Raw genomic sequence first — 22,892 nt, forward strand, 5'->3', positions numbered from 1 at the left:
CAGCAGAGGGGGGCAGTAGAACCGGAGACGGGACTTTTATTTTGAAGCCGGAGGCCGAGGCCTGCGAGATCCGAGGGTCACTGCAAATATGGCGGCGGCCAAACGTGTGCTGTATGTCGGTAAGTTCTGAATAATAATAATTATTTAAATATATATTTATAAGGTAAGGTTTACAAGGTTTACTGATCATAAACAGGCACTATAGGGTTTTTAGAGAATTTTTAAATTAACGAGGTTGAATTTGGCTTCATTTTCGCTCATTTCTTGTGCTAATGTTCCGTTCCACCTTAAATGCTGCAGCAGTTGCATTCTGGCGCCTTAGGCGCCAGAATGCAACTGCTGCAGCATTTAAGGTGGAACGGAACATTAGCGCAAGACCACCAGCTCCACTGTAAAAACCAACCTGCTGATAAGATTTAAGCCTAAGCAACAGTCCAACGTTACAACTAAAACATTTTACAGGCATTAATCTTTAATATATCCTATTTTTACTCCGATTTGACTTTCTTTTCCACAGTTATTCTACTTTTAAGCCACACAGTGTCGACACTCGCTAGCTAGCTAACTTTCAGACGCTCTAATACATCACAAATACAGCAAAACAGTCAAATTCCCAAACACTTGTACATGTATTTCTATTTCTGTAGTCCTAATAAAGTCTTTATTATGTGGAATGCCCATATAAGGACCTCACTGGGGGGGGGTGGGGTGTATGTACTGGTACTGGTTCATAGAAGAAACAGTGTAACGGCCCATATAGACCTAAATACAGCGAGCGGTGAACTTCGCCAATAGTCGGAAACAAACCTTGTGCATGTCGACAGCTTGATGTTGCGCTCTTAAAAAGCTGTGTGTTGCCTGTCCACTCAAAAATATATATTAAAAAATAGTTTTCAAAACCTTTACCCTGGAATTTCAGGGCCATCAGTTGGTGCCAGGGCTTCAGTGCCAGCGTTGGTGCCAGTTTCTGTGACATTAATGACACTAATAACGTTTATTATTATGTTCTTATAATAAAAACAATAAGTTATTGTTCTCCTTTGAGCGTGTTGCTCTGTCCAGTTAAGCTACATTAGCAGCAGCAGCTTGTTAAAAAATAAAAATAAATAAATAAATAATAATAAAAAGGTGGACATGGTGGAGCTTCATGCTAGCCTTCACTCGCCAGTACTGGTAGGATTGTATGATGGAGGAAATCCTGGCTATTTGGTGGGACTTTGGGGTAAAAAAAAAAAAAAAGAAGAAAATTGGGGTGAATAAACATTAGTCTGGCTCTTTTTTCCCCCCATCTCAGGTGGCCTTGCAGAAGAGGTGGACGAGAAAGTTCTGCATGCTGCATTTATCCCCTTTGGTGACATTACAGACATTCAGATCCCGTTGGATTATGAAACTGGTAAGAAAACGCAGCAAGCAGGCAACAGAACCAGTTCAGCTTTTATCTAGAACAGTGTTTTGTCTGGATTGCTGAATTGTGGTGTGAACGCTTTTTTTTTTTTTCCCTCTATCCTGCAGAGAAGCACCGTGGATTCGCCTTCATTGAGTTTGAGTTGGCAGAGGTGAGCGGTTTCATCGTACCTGGGGGGGGAGGGCATTCATTTAAAGCTGTATATGCCTGAAAAAGCACACCGTCTGATAAACCTGGTTTAAGATATGGTGCCACTGCCACCTAGTGCTGAGCTGCTGAACAGCATTAGTGACTTTGGCCTGTAGTGAAATCACTGCAGTTTGGCTTTTTTTGTGTTATTCTAATGGTGTATCTAATGCCAGCCTTTTTTTTTTTTTTGTCCTTTTACAACTGCTCTGCCGTCAGGACGCTGCTGCTGCCATTGATAACATGGTAAGAAACACATTGACACTGTGGTATTCTAACCTGGTATATATAGCGTGTTGATAGCTGTCACACAAAAGCCTTTTGTATCTTTCTTTTTTGACATAATGTCAATCTGTCAGTTGTCTTTATATTGTAAGAATTTCACGATGTAATAGACCAATAGAAATAGTCCAAAATGACTTGGACTTCCATTGAATTCCATTCTCGAATATGCAATAATAAGTATGTAAATGGACCATTTCTTACCACATGACCCTGCACCCCAGCACCCCAGGATCCATATTGCTGTTATTTATGCAATAGCTTTAAGCACGCATTGCATCACAAGGTTGTGGGGTCAAATCCAAGACCTGCCAAGCTACAACTGTTATGGCCTTGAGCAAGGTTCTGAACCCTTTCTGCTCCAGGGACACTGTAGCATGGCTGACCCTGCACCCTGAAACTGCCTTTCTAAGCTGGGATGTCCCGATAGGAGGATTGTGTTGTACTACACAACAGTACAACGTGTGTGTGTGTGTGTGTGTGTTCTACAGAACGAGTCTGAGCTGTTCGGCAGAACGATCAGAGTGAACATTGCCAAACCCATGAGGATAAAAGAGGGCTCTTCTCGACCTGGTCAGTGCACAATCATTATGAGCCCAATTCAAATGTTCTTGACTTGCCCTACCTCCTTATTCATGCACATGATAAAATGTACACGTTCTGTCCTGTTCCTGCACCTCAGAGCTCCAAAACGAGGTCTTGGTGATTGTTCTGCAGACTGGGATTTTATTTTGTCCCCTTATTTGAATGATGTTGCACTGCAGTGCTCATTGTAATTGTTAGGGGTGTAACTGGCATGCATGCTTCCCTTTTTTTCCCCCTTCCTCAGTGTGGTCTGATGACGACTGGCTGAAGAAGTTCTCAGGGAAGACTACAGAAGAAGCAGAGGAGGCGGAGGCGGCGGGACAAGAGGCCAACACAACGACCCAGGAGGTGACTGTGAACAGAGATGACGTAGTCGATTTAGAAACTACAGGAACATACAGGAACCTGTGTTATCTGTCATTCGTGTATCTGTCATTCATCTGCTCCGCTCTGTGTGTTCAGGGTGAGCCGCCGGCTAAGAAGGGCAGGGTCAACCCTCAGGTCTACATGGACATCAAAATCGGCAACAAGCCTGCAGGCAGGCTGCGCTTCCTGCTGCGAGCGGACGTGGTGCCCATGACTGCAGGTCAGAACACACACACACACACACACACACACACACACACACACACACAGACACACACACACCTTTTTTCTTGCATGAGGTCGAATACAAAGTGACCGTTCCCCCTCTTGAATGGCAGAGAACTTCCGCTGCCTGTGTACGCACGAGAAGGGCTTTGGGTTTAAAGGCAGCAGCTTCCACAGGATCATCCCCCAGTTCATGTGTCAGGGAGGAGACTTCACCAACCACAACGGCACCGGCGGCAAGTCCATCTACGGCCGCAAATTTGACGACGAGAACTTTGTGCTGAAACACACCAGCCCAGGTGAGGAAGCAGCTCAAGACAGCCGGAAGTCGTGTCTGAGGAGCGAACACAGAACACTGTGTGTATGTGTTATAACCCTCCGTGTCCGATCTTTGTTTGTAGGTCTGCTGTCGATGGCGAACTCTGGGACGAACACGAACGGCTCGCAGTTCTTCATCACCTGTGATAAAACCGACTGGCTCGATGGGAAGCATGTGGTGTTTGGAGAACTGATGGAGGGCATGGACGTAGTGAGGGCCATGGAGGTGTGTGTTTAACTTGTTTATTGATTAGTAAAGCCCTGAAAAAGCCCTACCTCGCAAACGAGCCATTTTTAGTGCATTATTATTTTTAGCTTTATTATTGCTTTTAGAGGCCTTAAGATCTCCTCAGATATGTTTCCATTCACTGCCACTGTGAACAAAGGGCTCCACCCCTGCTTGTGTTAATCACTGCTTTTTTTTCTCCCCCACAGGCTCAGGGAAATAAAGATGGCAAACCCAAACAGAAAGTCATCATATCTGACTGTGGGGAGTATGTGTGATTGGTGTGTGTGTGCGTGTGTGTGTGTATGTGTCTCAGTTTTGTAGATTGCCGTCTTTTTGTATGACTATTCTGTAAATATTCAATAAACCTTTTATTAAGAACATCAGCATCTTCAGTGGTGTCCTGTTAAAGCTGTTGAGTGAGACTTGTAACACTGAGAGAGGTGATGGGAGATGTACTGAGCCAGGTTTATCCACTTTTATACAGAAGGTGAAATGTGCTACATATACAAAATGGACAAAAGTATTGGGACACCTGCTCAGTTATTGGTTCTTTTGAAATCAGGTGTATTTAAAAAAAGTGTTTATCCTGCTTTTGTTGGAGTAACTGTCTCTACTGTCCCGAGACAAAGGCTTTCTACTAGATTTTGGAGAAGCATTGCTGTGAGGATTTGTTTGCATTCAGTGACGAGGGCAGTGTAAGTGAGGTCAGGATGCTGGGTAATCCCCCAACTTCCTAGCTCATCCCAGAAGTACTGGATGGAGCACCATCAACCATTATTTCAGAGAACACAGTTCTTCCACTGCTCCACAGCTCAATGCTGCTGGAGGGCTTTATACCCCTCTAGCCCACGCCTGGCATTAGGCAGCATGGTGCCAATAGGTTCATGTTCAAATGCTCCAGAGAGTCCTATGTGGTGTGGTTAGTGTAGCAAAGTGTCCACTTTTACAGATGGATGCTGTATTACTGGCGATGTGCGTGCAGTACGTCTCGATGCTGTGGCAGACTCCGCTGTAGCAGTAAGGACCAATTAAGTCTCCATCTTTTGTGGTTTTATGTTTTAAATAAGGTTACTGGCCTTCATCTCACGTTCATATATTTATTAAAATCATATTTATTGAGAACAATAATGGCTTAAAAAAAAGAAACATCTGTCTTCCAGTGCACTGTGCAGTAATATGCTTTGTCCAGCAGGTGGGGTACTGAGCTTGGGTTTAAATCCGTACCTTTGGGATGAGTCGGAGAGCTAGGACTAATCCTCCAGAATCAGCACCAGACCTCACTGCTGCTCATCCTTTTCTCCTCACAGCAATGTTCAGAAATCTAAAAGTGTGAAGCCTTCCTAGAATATTACCAATGGGAGGGGGGTTAGTTTCCTTGATTTTGGAAGAAACATTGGATGAGCAGGTGTCCACAAACTTTAAGTGGTGTTAATACAGCAGTGGTCAGACACTCATGTCATGGTAATATTGGGGTTTTGAATGGTCTCTTTAGGCAAATTAATATATATGAATTGAATGAGTGAATGAATTGATATGAATGAATGACTTCTGAAATAAGAAAAAAACAAAAAACAGAAATTTGGTAGCATGATGCTACCACCACCATGTTTAACAGCTGGTACTAAACACAGCTTTGGTCATTGTAGCCAGTAGCGCAGTATAAGGGGTTATTTATTTATTATTTTTTAGATACAAAACTATTCAACTTAAATATTAAATATATTTTATTTCATATGTTAACTTTTTTTCTGATATTTTTTTGTTTGGCCAAAAAGTAAACTAACTAACTAATTAAAAGGTGGGTGCAGTCTGTGAGGGCTGGAAATTAGCGCTAGCTAACCTGTTAGCTTAGCCCTCAGCGACACAGGCTAATGCTAGTTAGCTAGCTTGCTAATATCTGTTTACACTCCGCTCCTCTTTTAGCCGACATTTAATCAGAGGTAAAGTTTTGAGCAGCTATTCAGACTAAATGACTTGTCTCTGCCTCAGTTGGGTGTCCGGAACGGCAGAAGCGGCTTCACCCTCCACAGCCAAGGCTCCCCATCCCCATCCCCGACTCCACGGTCCTGCTCCCGGCTGAAGGAGGAGGTGAGCAGCGCTCTGCTGAACCACTTGTCAGTTGGCAGGAATTTAGGGTTATAAAAAAACTTTACTGTTATTGTTGTTGTGTTTTTTTAGAATAAAAGTAATTGAAATACTGTAATTACTGTAAAATATTAGTACTTTTCTCATAGAGGTGATCAGTCTTTCTTCATGCAGTGAGTTCCTCTGTATGGGCAGTGTCAGATTTTCAGGGTTGCCATGGCTTGCTTGGGGTGGTGGGGTCCAGAGATCTGGGGTCCAGTGACCTGGGGTCCAGTGACCTGGGGCCCCAATGACTTGCCTCTGCCTCTGTTGTGTGCCAGGACCACAGCCAAGGCTCCCCATCCCCGAACCCGCAGCCCTGCTCCCGGCTGAAGGAGGTAAGCAGCACTCGGTTGAACCACTTGTCAGTTGTCAGGAATTGCTGGAGATCAGTGGGATATTTTTTAGGATTATCACAAAATAAATCTTTTTTTATAATCTACAATTATTATTATTAAGTATAAAAGTAGTTGAAATACTGTAATTACTGTAAAATATGGCAATATTAGCACTATTCTTATGGAGGTGATCAGTCAGTGAGTTCCTCTGTATGGGCGGTGTTAGATTTTCAGGGTTGCAGGTGCCTGGGGTGGTGGGGCTCAGTGTAAATAGCTTTTCATGGGGTCCAAAATCCCTGTGAGCGTCCCTGAATGTGGCCAAACAGCTAGATCTTTCCCTCAGCTGACCCTGTAAAAGGCTTTTGTGTTCGCCTGCGATCATGAACGTCTATCTTTCTATTAGAGATGTGTGTTGTCGCTCGTTCTGCCCCACATTTTACTTTCTCTTGAACTTTCTTTGGGACAAAACACGCTCACAATCCAGTACCCGTTTTAAACAGAGCTTTCTGTCCCAAGAGAACCGTCAGTTTGGTTCCACATCCTCTATGTTGATGTCTGTGAGTGTGTGTGTGTGTGTGTGTGTGTGCGCCTATCACAAGCCCACAGCTGGTGTTCTGGACCCCACTGCCAATATGCTTGCCCACACATAAATGATCAGCATCTGACCAATGTCCACACATACTCACACACACTCACAAAAACATCCAGAAAAAAATAACTGCAGGAGAACCGAGTTCCAATGAACAGCAAACCAAAAAAACATTTTATTTGCAGCACTGAGACAGACGCTTGAGTTAGAGACTGTTAAACTCAAATAACGGTAGTTAGAAAGCTCTGATCCGCAGACCAGATGAACCCGGACATACAATGAAGGTGTCCGGACAACAGCATACCAACCTAAACCACCAGCCTATTCACATCCAATCGGTCAACGTAATCAGAAAGCGTCCTCTGAGCAGCAGCGATGCGGTTCCTTTGCCAAAAGCATCCAGTCACGTCAAGCACAAATCCAAGCCTGGGACCTGCAGAGTCCGCTCTGTTTAGGGAATGAACACGTCCACAATAAAAAAAAGTCATTCAGGGTGGGGAACTGTAGAGAAACTTACCAGCTGACTTATTTACAGTGGTGGTGAATCGAACCAGGAATGGCCATAACTCAAACATAGCCAATTTACTGACTGTCAAAACACACCAGTGAGGCTGTACATGTCTTCTGAGTTTCATATGTAATGTTGACGGTGGTAAAGTAGTGGGAAATCTGATAAAAAAATGTTTTATTTGGGACTATTTTGCCTCACTAGAGCATGTACCCTTCGTAGGGTGTCAAAATTAGGTTTAAAGTTGGGAAATTTACCATGGGTATTAACAGGAATTAATGGGAATATTTAATGGAAAAGGTGGGAAACTTTTGTAACAGTTGTAATAAAATATATACTGAAGCATAATCTTGGCTAAAATATTTAGATATGATGCCAAAACTGTTGAAAAGCGAAGCTGCTTCTCAATCCCAGGCACATTACGCACTGAAGGGCTCTTGAGACCACCCCCCTTGCATGCACTGTTCATTTCTCCATCACATGTACAGATTTCCAGAAACCTGTCAGGTCATGACCCTTTAAATGATCCAATATTTCCTATTAATTTCAATAAAGTTCCCAAAATTTCCATGGAAAGTTTACATTTTGGAATATGGAATAAAAGTTCCCGAGCTAAAGTTCCCATGGAAAGTTACCAGTGACTGGAAATTTAAGTTCCCTTCCACCATTAAGGCCTTTAAAAATGACATTTCAAGCCAAAATTCTCACGAAACCATCATAAAACGCTTCGCAAAAACCTTGTATTTAAGTTTTCCCCGTTTTTGACTTGACATAATGTAGGTCTGACAGTATTTTGGCATTGTAGTCAAATTTAATTAGTTATGGACTAAAAGAAATGCTCCAGAATGTTTTTTGCAGATATGAGGTTTTTGCATGATTGCAACGATATTAACCATGTTGTTTACTAATACCTTAGCGCCATTAAACTTTTCAGACGACTGGTTCCAGTCACCGCCACTGTGAACAATTCTGAATGGGTAGGTTTCTATAGGACTGTGGTGTAGAGTTTCACACTAGGGGTGGGCAATATAACGCTAAATTGTCATGACAGATTTGGGTTATCCTGATACACAGGATAACCACAGGATAATCCCTTCAGGAGTATATATTGGAAATCATCAGTGCTTAAATATTCCTGACCGGTCGCATGTTTCCTCACAGAGTTTAATTAGTGCTGTTTAATTGGGTGGAGTATTATTCGCTGTCCTCAGTTGGGGTGATGATTTTGGATAGCAGCTTTTTAAATCTGCAGCTACTGGAGCATTCTGTATGCAATGACAAAATACTGTGATAACTATTGTGTACCTTTATGTCTTTTAATATCATATTGAGAAAATTATTACCATATTTTTGGAAAAAATATTACCAAATTTGACCTTTTTTGTGGACTTTTCACCCTTTTTCCTTCCTAATTTGGTAGTGGAGATTAACCCACCCATTCATAACTCCCCTAGCGCTAACAAGGCTTCTAGCAATGTGTCTATTGATGCATACAAAACCAGTCACTGCCTCTTTTAGCCGGCTAACGGACATGTGCCACAACAACATCGCCTAAGAGTGATGAGGGTAGAACGCATGGCCAGTTGTGCTCTCTCAGACTCTGGCCACTGATGGCAAAGCGGCATGGCATGGGATTCAAACCCCCAGGCTGAGTGACTTTGTTTACATCTGTCATTCTGTATGCATTGGAATTCCTCTTAAATCCTGCTAGTTGTCGAGAACGTGGTGTTGATGTCTGAGACTGTCTCATCTTGTATAGAAGTAGCATACTGTCGCTGTCAGACAAAAACCTTGCATCTCCATTTTTGGCATATTTCACATATATTTGACAAAGTGAATCTGGCTGCTCTTGACATTGTGTTAAGGTTTAGTGATGAAGGGACCAGTAGAAATGCTCTGAAATGACTGGGAATAAAATCTTTTTACATTGAAAGTTAAGAAACTTTATTCCTCCTCCTGTGAAGTTGACATTTTTGTAGATGCAGGATTCTTGCGTGGCGTCGGCGATGCATAAAATGAAGTGAGTAAATGATAATTCCCCTACTTTTAATTAGTATGAAAACGTTCCAGTTTTTGTTCTTTGTAAACGTCACAGAGCGCAACAGCAGACTGGGACTGAAATTACTTTGCTTTGTTATTTGGTAGCAGCACACACACACACACACACACACACACACACACACACAAGCAACATCCATCTTCCAACAATCCCTAGCATCTTATTGCGAGTCCAGATTGTACGAATCCAGTAACACTGCAAATATTGGATTGTACAACTCGTCCAGTGATTGGATGAGGAGATTGCCACATTCCAGTTATTTATTAAGGGGTACAATTCCATATGATGTCTAGTGATGAACGATGATATCAGAATCATATCAGTATCAGTATATAATAGCTTTATTTATATATATATATAAAATGATCCTCTAAAATATTTAAGATTTGACTGATCTTTTAGACTGATATCGGCTGACGTATTTATTGAATGTGCCGGGGGTATTCCTGCCTTGCGTCCAATGATTCCAAGTATGCTTTAAACCCACCATGACCCTTTAACCAGGAAGAGGTGGGCCAGAATCTGAAGGAATGAATCTAGGAGCAGAACGTTTAGATGATGCTGGACTACTGTGCTTCAATATCTGAATTTTATTAATTTTACTGCATTTGTAACCTTAACAAAGTAAATAGTACATCTCTCTGTGATGTTAGTCCAGATAAAACCTCATTATAACCTACATTATAAACATTTATGTATCAATATCTGCAGAAATCTCATATCTGCATTAGCCCACAATTCCTGTATCTGTGCACCCCCCAGCTATAACTGTTTATCAGGCTCTAACAGCCTCAGTAAATGTATCATAAATTGTAGTCTGGGGGGAAAATCCATTTCACAATGATGTTCTTACATCTATGAGTCAGTTTCCAACTTCCAGTGGAATCTCAACTCAGCAGAGCTATGAGAAAGTGCTTCAGACGAAATGTCTACCGCCCACTCTAATCTGCCTCAAAGCGGCCTGTACCCACACCACCAGCCCTCTCGTCTTTGGCAATGCTTTAGTTATCTTATTATTTGTTCACTACAAGGGACAAACCCTGACTGTTTTGCCATTTTTCTCTTCATCTGGCCTCTCCAAGTGACTCCTGACCACCTCACTAGATGGGCAGTTCTATGGTAGGCTGTGCTTTACTAAGTTAAGATTTAGTTTTTTGCTCTTTTGTTAAAATGCCACAGTTTATCCAGCCCTTCTTTGCAGCTAATAAAAGTGAACTCAAAGGCTCTGCAATACCTGCATACATTCAAACAGACGACCCCCGAGAGTGAGGTCAGTATCTTTACTGCATGCTGCCAAAGAAAGGGAACAAGAGTCAAGTGCTTTGTGCTCTTAAACAGCGGACAGGCGGATTGCTCCAGTTAGAGCCTAGCGCTCACGGCTTTCCTCACAACGGTGCTTCGTTCAATGGCTTCGCTTCAAGTGTTTCACAGGCGTTTGCTCACAGGTCCACGTTATTTAAATATTTGAGCTTTCTGTCCTATCTGTGCTTTATTTACTACTTTATTTATATCATTAAATTATTACTAGTAGTACTCTGATAAATTTCAGTATGTTTGTAGACTACTTTACTTGCATAGGATTGGTAGCTAAGCAAAGGGGCAATCCTAGCTATTTTCTTGTGCTCTTGGCGGTCATCTTATGACCCTAGGTTTTTTTTTGCTGCCAGGAAAACTGCTGTTAAACCATCCAAGTACAAAATATCTAAAGAAAAGTGCACGAAACAAATGGAATCTAAAAAACGCACTGACCAAAATGCATCTATATCCCACAATGCTGAAACAGAAGGGCTGTCCGTTTAAAGGCGTCCCATGGACACGTCCATCCACCATGCAAAGAGAAACATTCCTATTTTGAGCAGTTTAACTGGGCATGACAAACTTCACAAGAAATAAAGCTTTTGTAATCACTGATCATGCTTCTTCACATTTTCCTCTCCGGTTCTTCCCTGACGAGTCCCACGAAAGAGAGAACATCCCAATCACACGTTTCGGTCACCCCTGATCGGCAAGCTCAGAACAAATGGGAACAAAACTCCTTTGGCCTCCATGGGAGCCTTCAGAGGTTCCTCAGCAAATCGGGCACCCTCTTCCTCCACGATAAACTGGAGAGTCTGGGTCTTGTTGACGCAGTAGATGCAGTTGCCGACCACGGCGCACCTGAACGGCAGCGGGCTGCCTTGCTGGTGGGAGGCGCAGTCGTGCCACATCTTGACGATGGTGTTGTACTTGAACACGTTGACGCCTTGCTCTCGGTTCACATCGAACCTGTAGATGAAGCTTTTCAGCGCCACCATGTCGGTGGACTTCTTTCGGCTGTTGTTGTACGGACACTCCTGCCACTCGTCCCTTTTGGGGTCGTACTTCAGGAGACGGTAGAACAGAGTACCTCCTGAGACGTACAGCTCTCCGTTGCAAGTGGTTGCCTCATGGGCAACTGCAAAAGCTCCTTTGGGCAGTGGAGCAACGGTGGTCCAGCGGTCCATGCGAGGGTCGTATTTCTCCACTGTGAAGAGACATTCCCCCCCAATGGCGTACAGGTATCCGTCCATTGAGACCAGCTTCAGCTGGGACCGTGCTTGGTTCATGGGCCGTACCTCGCTCCAACGGTCCGTGATGGGGTTGTAGCAGAAAACCTTGTCGGAGGCCTTCCCCTTCTCCCCGTACCCTCGGATCCCACCCGCCACAAACAGGTAGTTGTACATGCAGCAGATGCCACAGCCCTTTGTGTTGATGTCCTCAGGCATGATGGTCAGAGTGCGCCAGTCCTTTGTGCTCTCGTTGTAGTAGTAGATCATGTGGTTGTCCTCGAAAGAAGCGGCGGACAGCGGGCTCTGGGGCCGGCTGTTGTTCCTGCTCGGTGGCCTGCTGCCCATGCGGTCAAAAACGTCGTTGATCTCTGCTGCCATCAGGCAGTTGCGTCCTTCCATGCGGTTCCTGAGGACGAGGTCCCTCTCTGAACCTGTGAGGCGTCCATAAACTGCTGGATCTCGCAGGACCTGCAGGAAGTTGTCGCTTATGAAGCGATACGCCGTCTCCTTCAGCTCGTTTAATCGTTGCTTTTTGGCGATGGTCAGGATTTCGTAGCAGTTCTCTGTCGTGATCTGCGAGGACATGGTGTCGATGGCGGCTTGCACCGCACAGGGGATCTGCAAGATTTTCGCCCCTGTGATGACATCCACGACATTGTCCTTGTTTACATGCATTTTGGACGTATAGACATAATCTATCAACACTGACAGGGTCTTATAGCTCACCCCTTTCACCTTCAGAATGTCCCGAGAAAGCCTGGCCTTAAAATAATCACTTTTTTCAGCTAACACAGACTTATGTGCTTGGATCTTCTGTCCACCCACTTCAATGACTAAATCTGGGTCCTCGCTGACTGACACGGCATTTCCTAGCCCGTTACCACTGTGCGTTACACCCTGTGCTGGTGCAGATTGTCCATATGGCCTATACTGGGTCGCACTGGCTCCTTGTGACGAACTTAACAAGTTACCCAGTGCTTGTTCCAATGACCTCGAGTCCTGTGACAAAGGGGGGGCATTCCTGAAGTCGTCCATACGCACCTCTGCTCTGGCCCCATTCTCCTCTTCTTTTACCCCGTTCTTACTGATGCACTCGCTCTGCTTCACGCCAAGGTCCAGTGCTTCTGCTTTAGAGCCACCCACCATCTGAATGTGGTCCTGAAACCCGCTGTCACTGGAGCCGCCATCTTGCAGGTAGTCTCCTGCCCCTAGGCTTTGCTGTCCCAAGCTGCCGGTTTCCGCCAGACTCCCAGATTCCACCGTATCCCAGGATGTCTGCTGGCACAGAGCCTGACGATCCTGCAGCACAGTGTCGGAAACGACAGTTTTCCCAGGTCTTGGAATAACATCGTCGTTGCTTTCGGTAATGAGGGATTGTTCGGAGCCGTCGTGGCTGGCGGCGTGAAATATGACGTCCGCCTTTACGGTGAAGGTGTTTCTTTCCCGCAACGAGTTGTTCATCCTTCCCGAATCACGGATTGTGCTTTCAAAGTCAATAAAAAGGAAAATTACTCTAAGATGTCAGAATTTAGCAACGCTCGGACTCCCAGCGTGTTTCAAGGCTGACTGACGTCCAATAGTTGTTGGAATCCAGCTGGAAGTCATTCATAGCCAGCCGTGCTTGATGTATCCTAATCGGACTGCCTCAGCAGAGCAGCCTGGCTCTCTTGGTTGCGCTCCAGGCCCACCAGAGGCCTTCATTTCTGGCTTGAGAAGAAGAAAGTCCTTTGTTTCACCCTCACATCACTTTTGCTCCCACTGCCACTGTGTTGGTCCTCTCTGACCGCAGAGTTTCCTCCTCCAGGCCTGCATCAAAGAGAGAGAGAGAGAGAAGTAGTTTAGATATCCCAACTCTACAAAGTGTCCCAAATCAAATGAGACGTACATCATAGCCCCAGTCTACAGTTTATACCCATATAAACCCCAGGCATGTGTTTGAACTAGGACTGGACCTGTGAAACTTTCTAAAATACGTCTGGATTGGCTTTACAGACAACTGGAACAACTCATTTGTTGATGGTTACAAATACCATAAATGATTAAAACGAGATATTCAGTAGATCACCTTTACGTTCTGCTCCTCTGGAATTCAGTCAATACATCAAATATCGGTTTGAAATATTGGTCAAATCTGATATTCAATGATTTTTTTTTTGTATATCTTTCTACTTGTGAAGCGTCCTTGGGTTTGTAAAAGGCACTGGATAAACTGAACCTATTGTTGTTGTTATTATTATTATATTATAATAAACAAATTATAATAATTAAAAACTTTTAATTCCTTGGCATCTCCGGAGGGTCCAAGAGCCGGTAAAGCTTAGTTCTCTTGGTTATTGGTTGTTATCAGTCCCATAAGGTGCCATAAGATTTCTTCTTAGTGTAAAGTACTGAAAACCAGAACCTTTTTCAGAAGTTCTGCAGTAAATCTGTATGACGTATTTGAAGGGACTTGGTGGGACATTTATGTACTGTGCGCTGCCTCAGGTGTAATAACAGATTAACCATCAGAAAAATACAAGACCCCATATTTTCTTACAGCCATAAACATTCTTTTAAATATATTTTAAATATTCTTCAAATATTTATGTTTGTGTAACTCTATAATTACTGTAATTTCCCTAATTATCCTGTTGTGATGGCTGGGGGGGGGGGGTACAGCATGTTCAGACTAGAGAAGGACAGTATGGTAAAATAATCGCAATATTTAAAGTAGAGCTGGGCAAAGTTTCTTATCGGGATACACAATAATATTCTTTTTTTTTTTTTTTTAAGCATATCGAGGATATGATCATTGCTTAAATAACACTGATCAGCTGCATGTTTCCTTACAAACATTGTAATTAGTCTGGTTTAATGGGATGAAGTGCAGCACATTTCAATAAAAATCACTGTACTAAATATGGGAGAGTATATGAGTGTTTGGACGGTAGTTTTTAATAATCTGTCACTACTTATGCATTTTGTCTGCGATCACGTCTGCCCTCATGAATATCGTGCATCGTGAAAATATCTTTAAATATTGTGATATAATATAATATTTTATCCATATCGCCCAGCCCTAATTCAAAGCCATTTTCTTGCCGTTATTTTTATTTACAATATTTCGCAGACAAAATGAACCAGTACAGAGACTTTTATTTAAATTCTAATGATGCTTTGTAATGAAAGGTGTTGATGTAGACGTCAGCGTTCCTTAAGCACTGATGCAATTTGGGACATCGTTACGGAAAGACGTTACGGAAAGACGTTACGGAAAGACATTACGGAAAGATGTTACGGAAAGCACTCTGTGGGTTTCCTTAGGAGTAGGGTCTGTGTGGCTGGAGCTGGATGTGAACATCTCACAGCTGCTATGGTAAAATACACACACCTGATTAGCCTGATAATTCTGCCAAATAGTGATGATCTTAATTACTATAATAATAATAATAATAATAATAATAATAATGGGGCAGATCTGTATTTTTGAGCTCATTAGACCCCTGTGCCACACTGGTGAAGCCCTCTATGCACAGAGAGTCTGAGAGGGGGCGCTGTTTCTCAGGGAGTAAAAAGTCTTCAGGAAAAGCTAAATGATCATTTATTATTGATCAGATCTTTGGGGGCAGGAGATGACCCCATTTCTTCATGCTAATCTGTGTACAGTTATGTCCACCAACAGCCAGAACCAGCACAGATGTGCCAGCAATGAAACTACGGGCTTTACCATAGAATAATTGATGATTTTAGAGATTTTCTCCAGTAAAAAAAAAATAAAAAATCTCATGAACAAAATACTCAATGTCCACTGACCCCCAGCAGACCCCCTGACTGAGACCAACCCGGCGGTGCCACCCTGCTGCTGCTGCTGCTATTCATCGCCATTCATCACGTCGATGAAATAAAACACCAAACTGATCGATATTCAGTAATAAAATCTGTCTTACTGATGGTTTAAGATCAGATAATGTGGTTTAGAAAAGCGATACTTACGTCTGAGCCCCTCTGCAATGCTCTCCAGCAGCGCGCTTATATAAGGCGGGCTCTGCTCTCCGCCTGTCCCTCAGTGCGCGCAGGCTGCAGGTGAGGGCGCGTGCAGCTCGCCTCGCCCTCCAGATTATTATTATTATTATTATTTTATTATTTCAGAGAAAAAAACGAGCGGAGTAGTTTCCCCTGCAGCTGCGGTGTGACCCCCCCGGACCTGTCCCCGGTTCCCTCAGGGCGCTCCTCAAACACCAGCACCACCAGCAGCTCCACCAGCAGCATCCGTCTCAGGCTCCGGAGCGGCGAGCTCGCGCTGAGAGCAGCGAGCTGCTGACTGTAGTTAGCATTAGCGCGCAGGCTAATAATAGCACAGCGCTCCCAACTAACGCCAGTTAGTCCTCCTCCTCTTCCTCTTCCTCTTCCTCGATGTATTCTTCTTCCTCCCGGTTTTAAGGACACGCCGTCGTGGAGCTCGGCTGCAGGAGCTGCTGGAGCTGCTGGAGCTCTGGAGGAGAGCGAGGCGAGGCGAGGCGAGGCGAGGCGTGCTGAAGCCACGCCCCCTCCGTGTTAACCCTACACTACAGCGCCTGAAGGGCTGAGGGGTCTGCAGAGCTCCTCCACTGCTGCACTGTAGGGGTCTGTAGGCTAACATAGGCTGTTACTCTCGAAATTGATACGTTTATAGCTTATATATTTATATATACATTTGAAAATGCACAAAATAAATAACTGATAAATAACTTTTATAATAATCAATAACTTGATTTCAGTCACATAATCAAAACTAAAGTGCCTCTCCTGAAGGAGACGCAGAAAGGTTGTGCAGCTTTAGTGGTTCCTACTCTTGTTTTTCACTAGATTAAAGCTAAGTGGTTGCTATGGTATCCCAAGTGGTTGCTTTGGTGGTTACTGACAGTAACAGTATAGCAGTGCAACCATAATAATAGTAAAAAGGGGGGGGGGGGGGGGGGGTTGGGGTCCAAAATCCTATATGGTATCCGAGATTGGTGAGTTGCTATGTGGTTGCTAGGTGTTTGCTACAGCATCCAAGGTGGTCGATAAGGTGTTCCAGGTGGTTGTTTATGTTCCACTTTGGAACTAACTGTACTTGATATTATATTTATAATATTATATATATTTGAGTTCAGTTTTATATAACCAAAACTAAAAGTTTAAGCAGTTGCTAGGCTGTTGCTATGTGGTTACTAAAGTAAAGTCGTGTTTGATATGAAATTCCAGGTGTTTTTTTTTTTAATATGGTGTCCTAGATGGTTGACTGTGGTGTTGCTAAATGGTTGCTAGGCAGTTGCTGTGGTACCTTAGGAAGTGGTTGCTGTGATGTGATGTATGATGTGGTATTTCAGGTGGTTGGTTGATGGTTGGAGTGGTGTTTGCTAAGGTGCTTGTTGCTATGGTATTACAGGTGGTTGCTGTGGTGGTTATGGTATTTCATCCAGTTTTTGGGCCGTATACAATCAGACCCAACAATCTAGAGCTGCCTCAGTGTCAGTATTGTCTTACAATGGCATAGAAGTTCAGAGAAACCCCTGCTTGTTTCCTTTTGACGCCAGAGGAGCTGGACGGGACGGAGCTCCCGAGGGTGAGGGGATTATCCGAGCTCCAGAAATGGACAAATCCTTTCACGCGGGGACATTCTGCAGCACAGCTGTTCCTCCCGCCTCGGCCTCTTGTGTGTGTTTTGTCCAGGGCGAGCGCCGGGGTCCAGGCGTTCTCTGTGCTTGACAACACTCGCCTTGTCAACCGCTCTGTCACCACGGGGACCCTGTTACTACCGACATCAGCTGTTGACACTCCAGGGATGGGGGTATTTCTGTATTCCTGTAGCCAGCACTGAAGAGCTGGTGGGTGGGGTGAGGGCAGTGTATTGGGCCTTGTAGGGAGCTGCCCACCAGCCTGAGCTCCGGAGACCTGCAGTCTCTTCAGCTTAAGGCTTTTTCTTACAGACGTCTGCGCTGCGTTTTCACCTGCAGGGCTCTGAAAACTTCTCCTACTAAAACCGCTCCTGGTTGGCAGGTGTTCCTGCACCTAGGATCTACCATTTTTCCAAAATGTGCTCAGAGAATTGATGGTTGAAACCCGTGGATGTTGACAACACTGCCACCAATTGACAAAGGCTGTGTTTTGGTTACGAGCCCCTGCTGCTTCTTATCTTTTTAAAAGGTCCAAGGCAGGGCTCATAGCTTAGATAACAGTATAACGTATGAAAAATATTTCATATATATGGTTATATTAATAATATTATAGAATAAATATTACTCTGCCACACGCCGCGGCATCCACCAATTACTCTAATGCTCCCCTCCCCCAAACGAGCCTAAAATCGTTCCGTGGAAATGTGACGTGATCGGTCGGATCGGTCGGATACCAAGCACTAGTCGTAAATAGGGGCTCCTCAAAGGTCCGTCCTTGGTCCCATTTTATTTATGCCATCATTCAGTTCAGCGTACTGTAGCTACATGTAGGGCGATGTGCTGAGCCTAATGATGGGTCTGGAACCTTTAGCAAAATGAGAGAAGACGAAGGTAAATCTCTCAACAGCTCAGAAGCTGTAATTTATGTTCAAGACTTCTAAGGAACTGATTTATTGGAATCACAGAGGAGGCTATTTAGTCTGGCTGCAATAATGGTGGTCTTATTTTGATAGCTTTTGGTAAACCTGCTGTATTGTGGTAGACATCAGCAGAGGGGGAGAAGGGGAGTCTTACTGGGAGAGTTTCACATGCTGTAATCATCCAGGCAGCTCTTCTCTCCAATTACTTCATGCGCTGCAGGCAACAGCTTGTTCAAACGCGTTACGGGATATTTCAAAATGTGTCATGATATACGGGAGAGGCAGGTCGAGCTCCCCGGCGTCAGGTCGAGACAATAACAGTGTGATCTGAATATATGAGCTTAACTTACTTTGAGTGGAATACTGCCAATACAGGGAGGACACTGTGACGAAGCACACCTCCGAGAAAAAAAACTCTTTCAATTTCATTCATATCAGCACTTTTTTGGGGGGTTTTGAACATGTGAAAGATGATTGTTTTCAGAGAGATCTCACTGGCACACAACAATCAAAGGGGAAAGTTTAATATTAGCAACAGATTTTACATTTCCCAACTTTTTTTTGGTTTTATAGATAATGCCTCTTTTTTTATCCATGTTTAAGGCCTCAAAGTAACCGAAAGCACTTCTTTTCTTTTTTAGCCCTTCAGGTTCCTTAATTTGACAAGAGATTTCTGTGCTTGATGCCACAATAATACAAATAAGGGTGCAAATAAAAGAGAAATCTAAAAACAAACGTGTTACAGCTTGTGCGGGTAAGAAAAGCATGATTATCAGACATTATGTGACAAGAGATATACAGGAAAACAAATAGCTAAACAAAACATTTGTTAAAAGACATGATACAGACATACTGAACGGCATCATTATAAAGCTTTCTCAGTCATATTAAATACCCAGAGGTGACTATATTAATTTAGGAACGTCTGATAGGACTGGGATACCTCCACTTACTTTCAGGAGTGACAGGAATACTCCATATCTGGCCAGCCAGATATTCCAGGTAAGTCTCTCCTCTCCTTTACAAAATATCAGACAGCTTTTTGGGTTTTCTTTTTTCTTTTATCTGAAGCAAAAACTATAGCTGATATCTTGGTCATGGGTGACAGGGTGGTGATGCTTTAAGGACTCTCCTCCAATTCTCTACTCTGAAATCTGAATCTTTGGCCAAAGAATATCTACTACTAAGGATAAGCAGACAGATCCACACTCTAAAAAATGAAAGGTGCTACTAAGGGTTGTTTGATTGATACCATGGAAGAAGAACCACTTTTGTAAAAGAGAGATATGTGAAGGTTCCTTACCAATTAGATGGATCTTACACTCACAGCTCCTTTGTATAGGGTCCCTAATGGATCTTCTATGGCAGGGCTGGGCAAATATTGTTCCCGTTGCCCACCCCTTTTTTTGGCATCACTCAAAGAACCATCTGTAGCACCTATATGTTGAAATGTGTTCTGTAAACATCCTTTGTGACATACTGAGGAACGTGACATCCTTAAGAACTGACAATGGAGTGGCGTTATCTTGAAGATGCATAGCACTATTCTGCAAAAGCAGTGTTACTTCAGTTCAGCCTGGGTTTACACTTCAAAAACAAGCACAGTTAGTCGAGTCGTACTGCAGCACTTCCTCCGTCCAACTTCCAAACGCCATGGAAAACGGTATGTACTTCAAGTAGCTTAAAGGGTTCAAAACAACGAGAGCGCGAGTGGTTATACTGCTGACGTCGCCGCTGCCAGCAGCATTCGAGAATGAGCGCTGGTTTAGACTGTGTAGTCGCACCTCGTAGCACCGTTTCCCTCTCATTCAGCATTTACCCATCTTTACACCTCAATCCAGGGAAATGCCTCGGAAAAGCACGAGGGAGGAACTGGCCGCATCAACCCTGCACCATGTAATGCATGTAATCGTCAACCTGGAACACAAAAGAGGAGAGATGGTAAGAATTAGGGCCACCAGTTACCCAACCCATACATCCTCTCCCGCCCAATGCCTCCTATTCTTACTACTGAGTAGGCAGTCATAATATTCTAATAGGACTCTCCCCTAGACCCACTCTGCCTCACCCTTTAACAAAATAACCCCCTAAAATCATAATACTTAGAATTCATGATTGATCTGTTAAATGCTCAGTCATTTGAGCATAGGTGTGTGCATAATATAAGCCCCACTCCCCCCTAGCAGGAATAAAACTCACCTGTCTGTCTTATACCTGTCTCCATCTCCAGGCTCACGCGTTGAGTATAGGAATCTGCCACACCATGATGGTGGACATACTCTCCTCGTGACGCGACTGTTTGGTCTTCCTGTTGACCCGGCGGTGCCCCAGCCCACCAGACACCACCATCAGCGAGCTCACATCCATTCGCTGCGCTCGCTTGGCCTTCTGGGAGTGTGCAGGGTCGTTCAGAAGGTCGTAGATGGCCCCGTCCTCTGGGCCGTGCTCCAGAGAGCTGTGGGACGTTGCTAGGGAGCCGCAGGATGAGGAGAGCGTGCCCTGGAGGTCTGGCCCTGGGCCTGAGCAAGGGCCGGGGGAGCAGCTGCTGCTGCTGTCGCCCAGCCACACGCCTCGGTCACTGGACGCTGCTGGAGCAGAGCCTGGCCTTTCTTCCTCTGGAGGACCACAACGGTTGGACGAGCTGGGGGCGGCCGGAGCTGTGGTGGCCTGGGGCAAGTTACACACAGGCATGGCTGCGGTGAGGAACTTCACAGGGCCGTGATGAGCGTGGAAGGACACCATGCCTCGCCCTGTGGGGTGGAAGTGGGGAGAGTGACGCACAGTATTGAGCTTTAGATCTCATTACTGTCACTGGCTATAGTATTTAAATAGTAATTACATAATTAATTACATAGCTGTATTACACACATTTACATTGTAACCAGGTGAAGTCTGAACTATTCTCAGTTTTTTTGTTTAAGAGCCGACAAAAAAACATGTCAAAGCACTGCCAAAAAAAACAAGGGAAATAAACTTTCTGCTAGCACCTCTATGGGATTTCAGTAGTATGTTAGCCCCAAGCTAATGGTAAGCCCCACATTATCCTTGAAACATGGGCTTTTTTGTATGTTTTTAAAGTCAATGTAATTTGGCACTGTAGAAATGTGTGGTATTCTATCACAGCGCCACATTTCCGCCAAGGTCCCTGAGCTCTTCAGTACGACGCATGCCTATACTCAGTAATTAGGAGGGGTGTCTACATACTTTTATATATATATATATATATATATATATATATATATAAAATTTGTTTGATCTTTTATGTTTATGCAACAGGTTTCTGTTGTATTTACATTCACTGATGGATCTTAATTTCTTAATTATGTTGATGGTTAGTTTTGACATGCAAGGTCTTCAGTCCAGCTCCTGAAGGCCCAAACAATGGGAAAGCTTGCTTGCCTGTGTCTGCTTGTACAGAAACAAATCTGACTGGATGATGTTTTCATTGGTTGAGTATTACAACAGAACTCAGTACAGTTTAAATAAGCATTAAAAAAGCATGACTATTTATTCAAGCCTGACGATGTATAAACTGAATATGTCACTTGAATATAAGCAAATCTGCCCTGGTGCAGAGTACAGGAGTGCAATGCTTTATGCTGTATAATTACAGAAGCAAGTAGCACAGTAGGCCTTATAATTATACTTTGTGTGTTTTGCACAATAAACACGCTAAAGACATCCTTCTTTTAAGGGCTTGCACACTGGTTTACGTTTAGACTGTTAGAATGACTACAGACCACTTTTACATTCTAACAGTTATCCCTAAAATGCTCCCTTCCACAATGAGAAGTCAGGGACCACACGCCTACAAACTCAGGGTTAATTACACTGGTGTAACATGAGCGAACTTGATTTGGACTCTGAAAGGAAGAAAATGTGAAACCCTTTGTACAAATGTAGCTCAAATTTTAACAGACAGTCCAAAATCTTGTGAAAGGCCTTTCCAGAAGATCGGAGGCTGTGGTGGGGGGGGGGGGGGGGGGGGGTTGTTAAGTCCATCTTAATACTCATGCGTTTGGAATGGAGGCCCAACAAGCTCCTATAGGTTTCATAGCATATTGGCCATTATATCAAAGAGGAGGAGTAAATGTGGACTTGGTCAAACACCTTCGAGTCATCACTTCAGCAATCATCTGGACAATAGCGGTTTATCTAAATCTCGAGTGTGCTGCTGCAGTATCCGGAGGCCTCCAGGACTTAGTCAGATTCATGTGCCAGGAGTGTGAAATTACCCAGCCTCAGCAAAAGCTCACTAGGGAGCAGCCAGAAGCCTCCAGCCACCAAACGTATCTCACAGTTATTAGTGCAATTCAGATACAATATCTCTATGAAAGTGGCAGACAGGGCAGCCTTCAAAAGAAAAGGGCTGGTTTGGGTTGGGCCCCGTTGAGTAATTACAGGATCTGCAAAGCACAACAGATTAACCCATTCGTATCGTAGGAGTAACTGCAAATAACTGATATACTTCTGCTAGCAGAAGAATGCCTTTCTTCATGTTCTCTAAAAGGCAGATATCTGTACACAGATCAAGGCCACTCTTGGGCTAAATTACACAGTCGGTGTGGATTGCACAGTCGGATTTGGCTGAAAATCCTTTCCAGAGCAGAGT

At 43.9% G+C, this 22,892-nt stretch overlaps 3 protein-coding genes across 10 annotated transcripts in view; 1 reads left to right on the plus strand and 2 right to left on the minus strand.

Annotated features, from left to right (window-relative positions):
- The first annotated feature begins 62 nt into the window (after positions 1 to 62).
- On the plus strand, positions 63 to 22,196 carry ppie (peptidylprolyl isomerase E (cyclophilin E)). 2 transcript variants are annotated; one of them, XM_072690044.1, is made up of 13 exons: positions 63 to 119; positions 1,295 to 1,393; positions 1,513 to 1,556; positions 1,811 to 1,837; positions 2,365 to 2,446; positions 2,703 to 2,806; positions 2,921 to 3,044; positions 3,163 to 3,348; positions 3,451 to 3,593; positions 3,803 to 5,684; positions 6,002 to 6,058; positions 20,122 to 20,221; positions 20,511 to 22,196. In XM_072690044.1, the coding sequence occupies exons 1-10, from the start codon at positions 89 to 91 to the stop codon at positions 3,869 to 3,871; spliced, it is 909 nt and encodes a 302-aa protein (XP_072546145.1). In that variant the 5' UTR covers positions 63 to 88; the 3' UTR covers positions 3,872 to 5,684; positions 6,002 to 6,058; positions 20,122 to 20,221; positions 20,511 to 22,196. The 2 variants fall into 2 exon arrangements, with proteins under 2 accessions (XP_072546145.1, XP_072546146.1); XM_072690045.1 differs by lacking the exon at positions 20,122 to 20,221.
- kbtbd11 (kelch repeat and BTB (POZ) domain containing 11) lies at positions 6,793 to 16,217 on the minus strand. The gene is made up of 2 exons (XM_072690035.1): positions 15,715 to 16,217; positions 6,793 to 13,548 (listed from the first exon to the last, which is right to left on the minus strand). The coding sequence occupies exon 2, from the start codon at positions 13,201 to 13,203 to the stop codon at positions 11,194 to 11,196; it is 2,010 nt and encodes a 669-aa protein (XP_072546136.1). The 5' UTR covers positions 13,204 to 13,548; positions 15,715 to 16,217; the 3' UTR covers positions 6,793 to 11,193.
- arhgef10 (Rho guanine nucleotide exchange factor (GEF) 10) overlaps positions 18,789 to 22,892 on the minus strand; it is a 99,136-nt gene continuing 95,032 nt past the window's right edge. For all 7 annotated transcript variants that reach the window (XM_072690039.1, XM_072690041.1, XM_072690040.1 and 4 more), the window contains 2 exons: positions 20,480 to 21,030; positions 18,789 to 20,197 (listed from right to left, as the gene is read on the minus strand). In XM_072690039.1, the coding sequence (XP_072546140.1) occupies positions 20,513 to 21,030 (518 nt within the window). In that variant the 3' untranslated portion in view covers positions 18,789 to 20,197; positions 20,480 to 20,512. The remainder of the gene's footprint in view (positions 20,198 to 20,479; positions 21,031 to 22,892) is intronic.

This window comes from Salminus brasiliensis, chromosome 10, assembly GCF_030463535.1.
Source record: "Salminus brasiliensis chromosome 10, fSalBra1.hap2, whole genome shotgun sequence".
Taxonomy (NCBI): domain Eukaryota; kingdom Metazoa; phylum Chordata; class Actinopteri; order Characiformes; family Bryconidae; genus Salminus; species Salminus brasiliensis.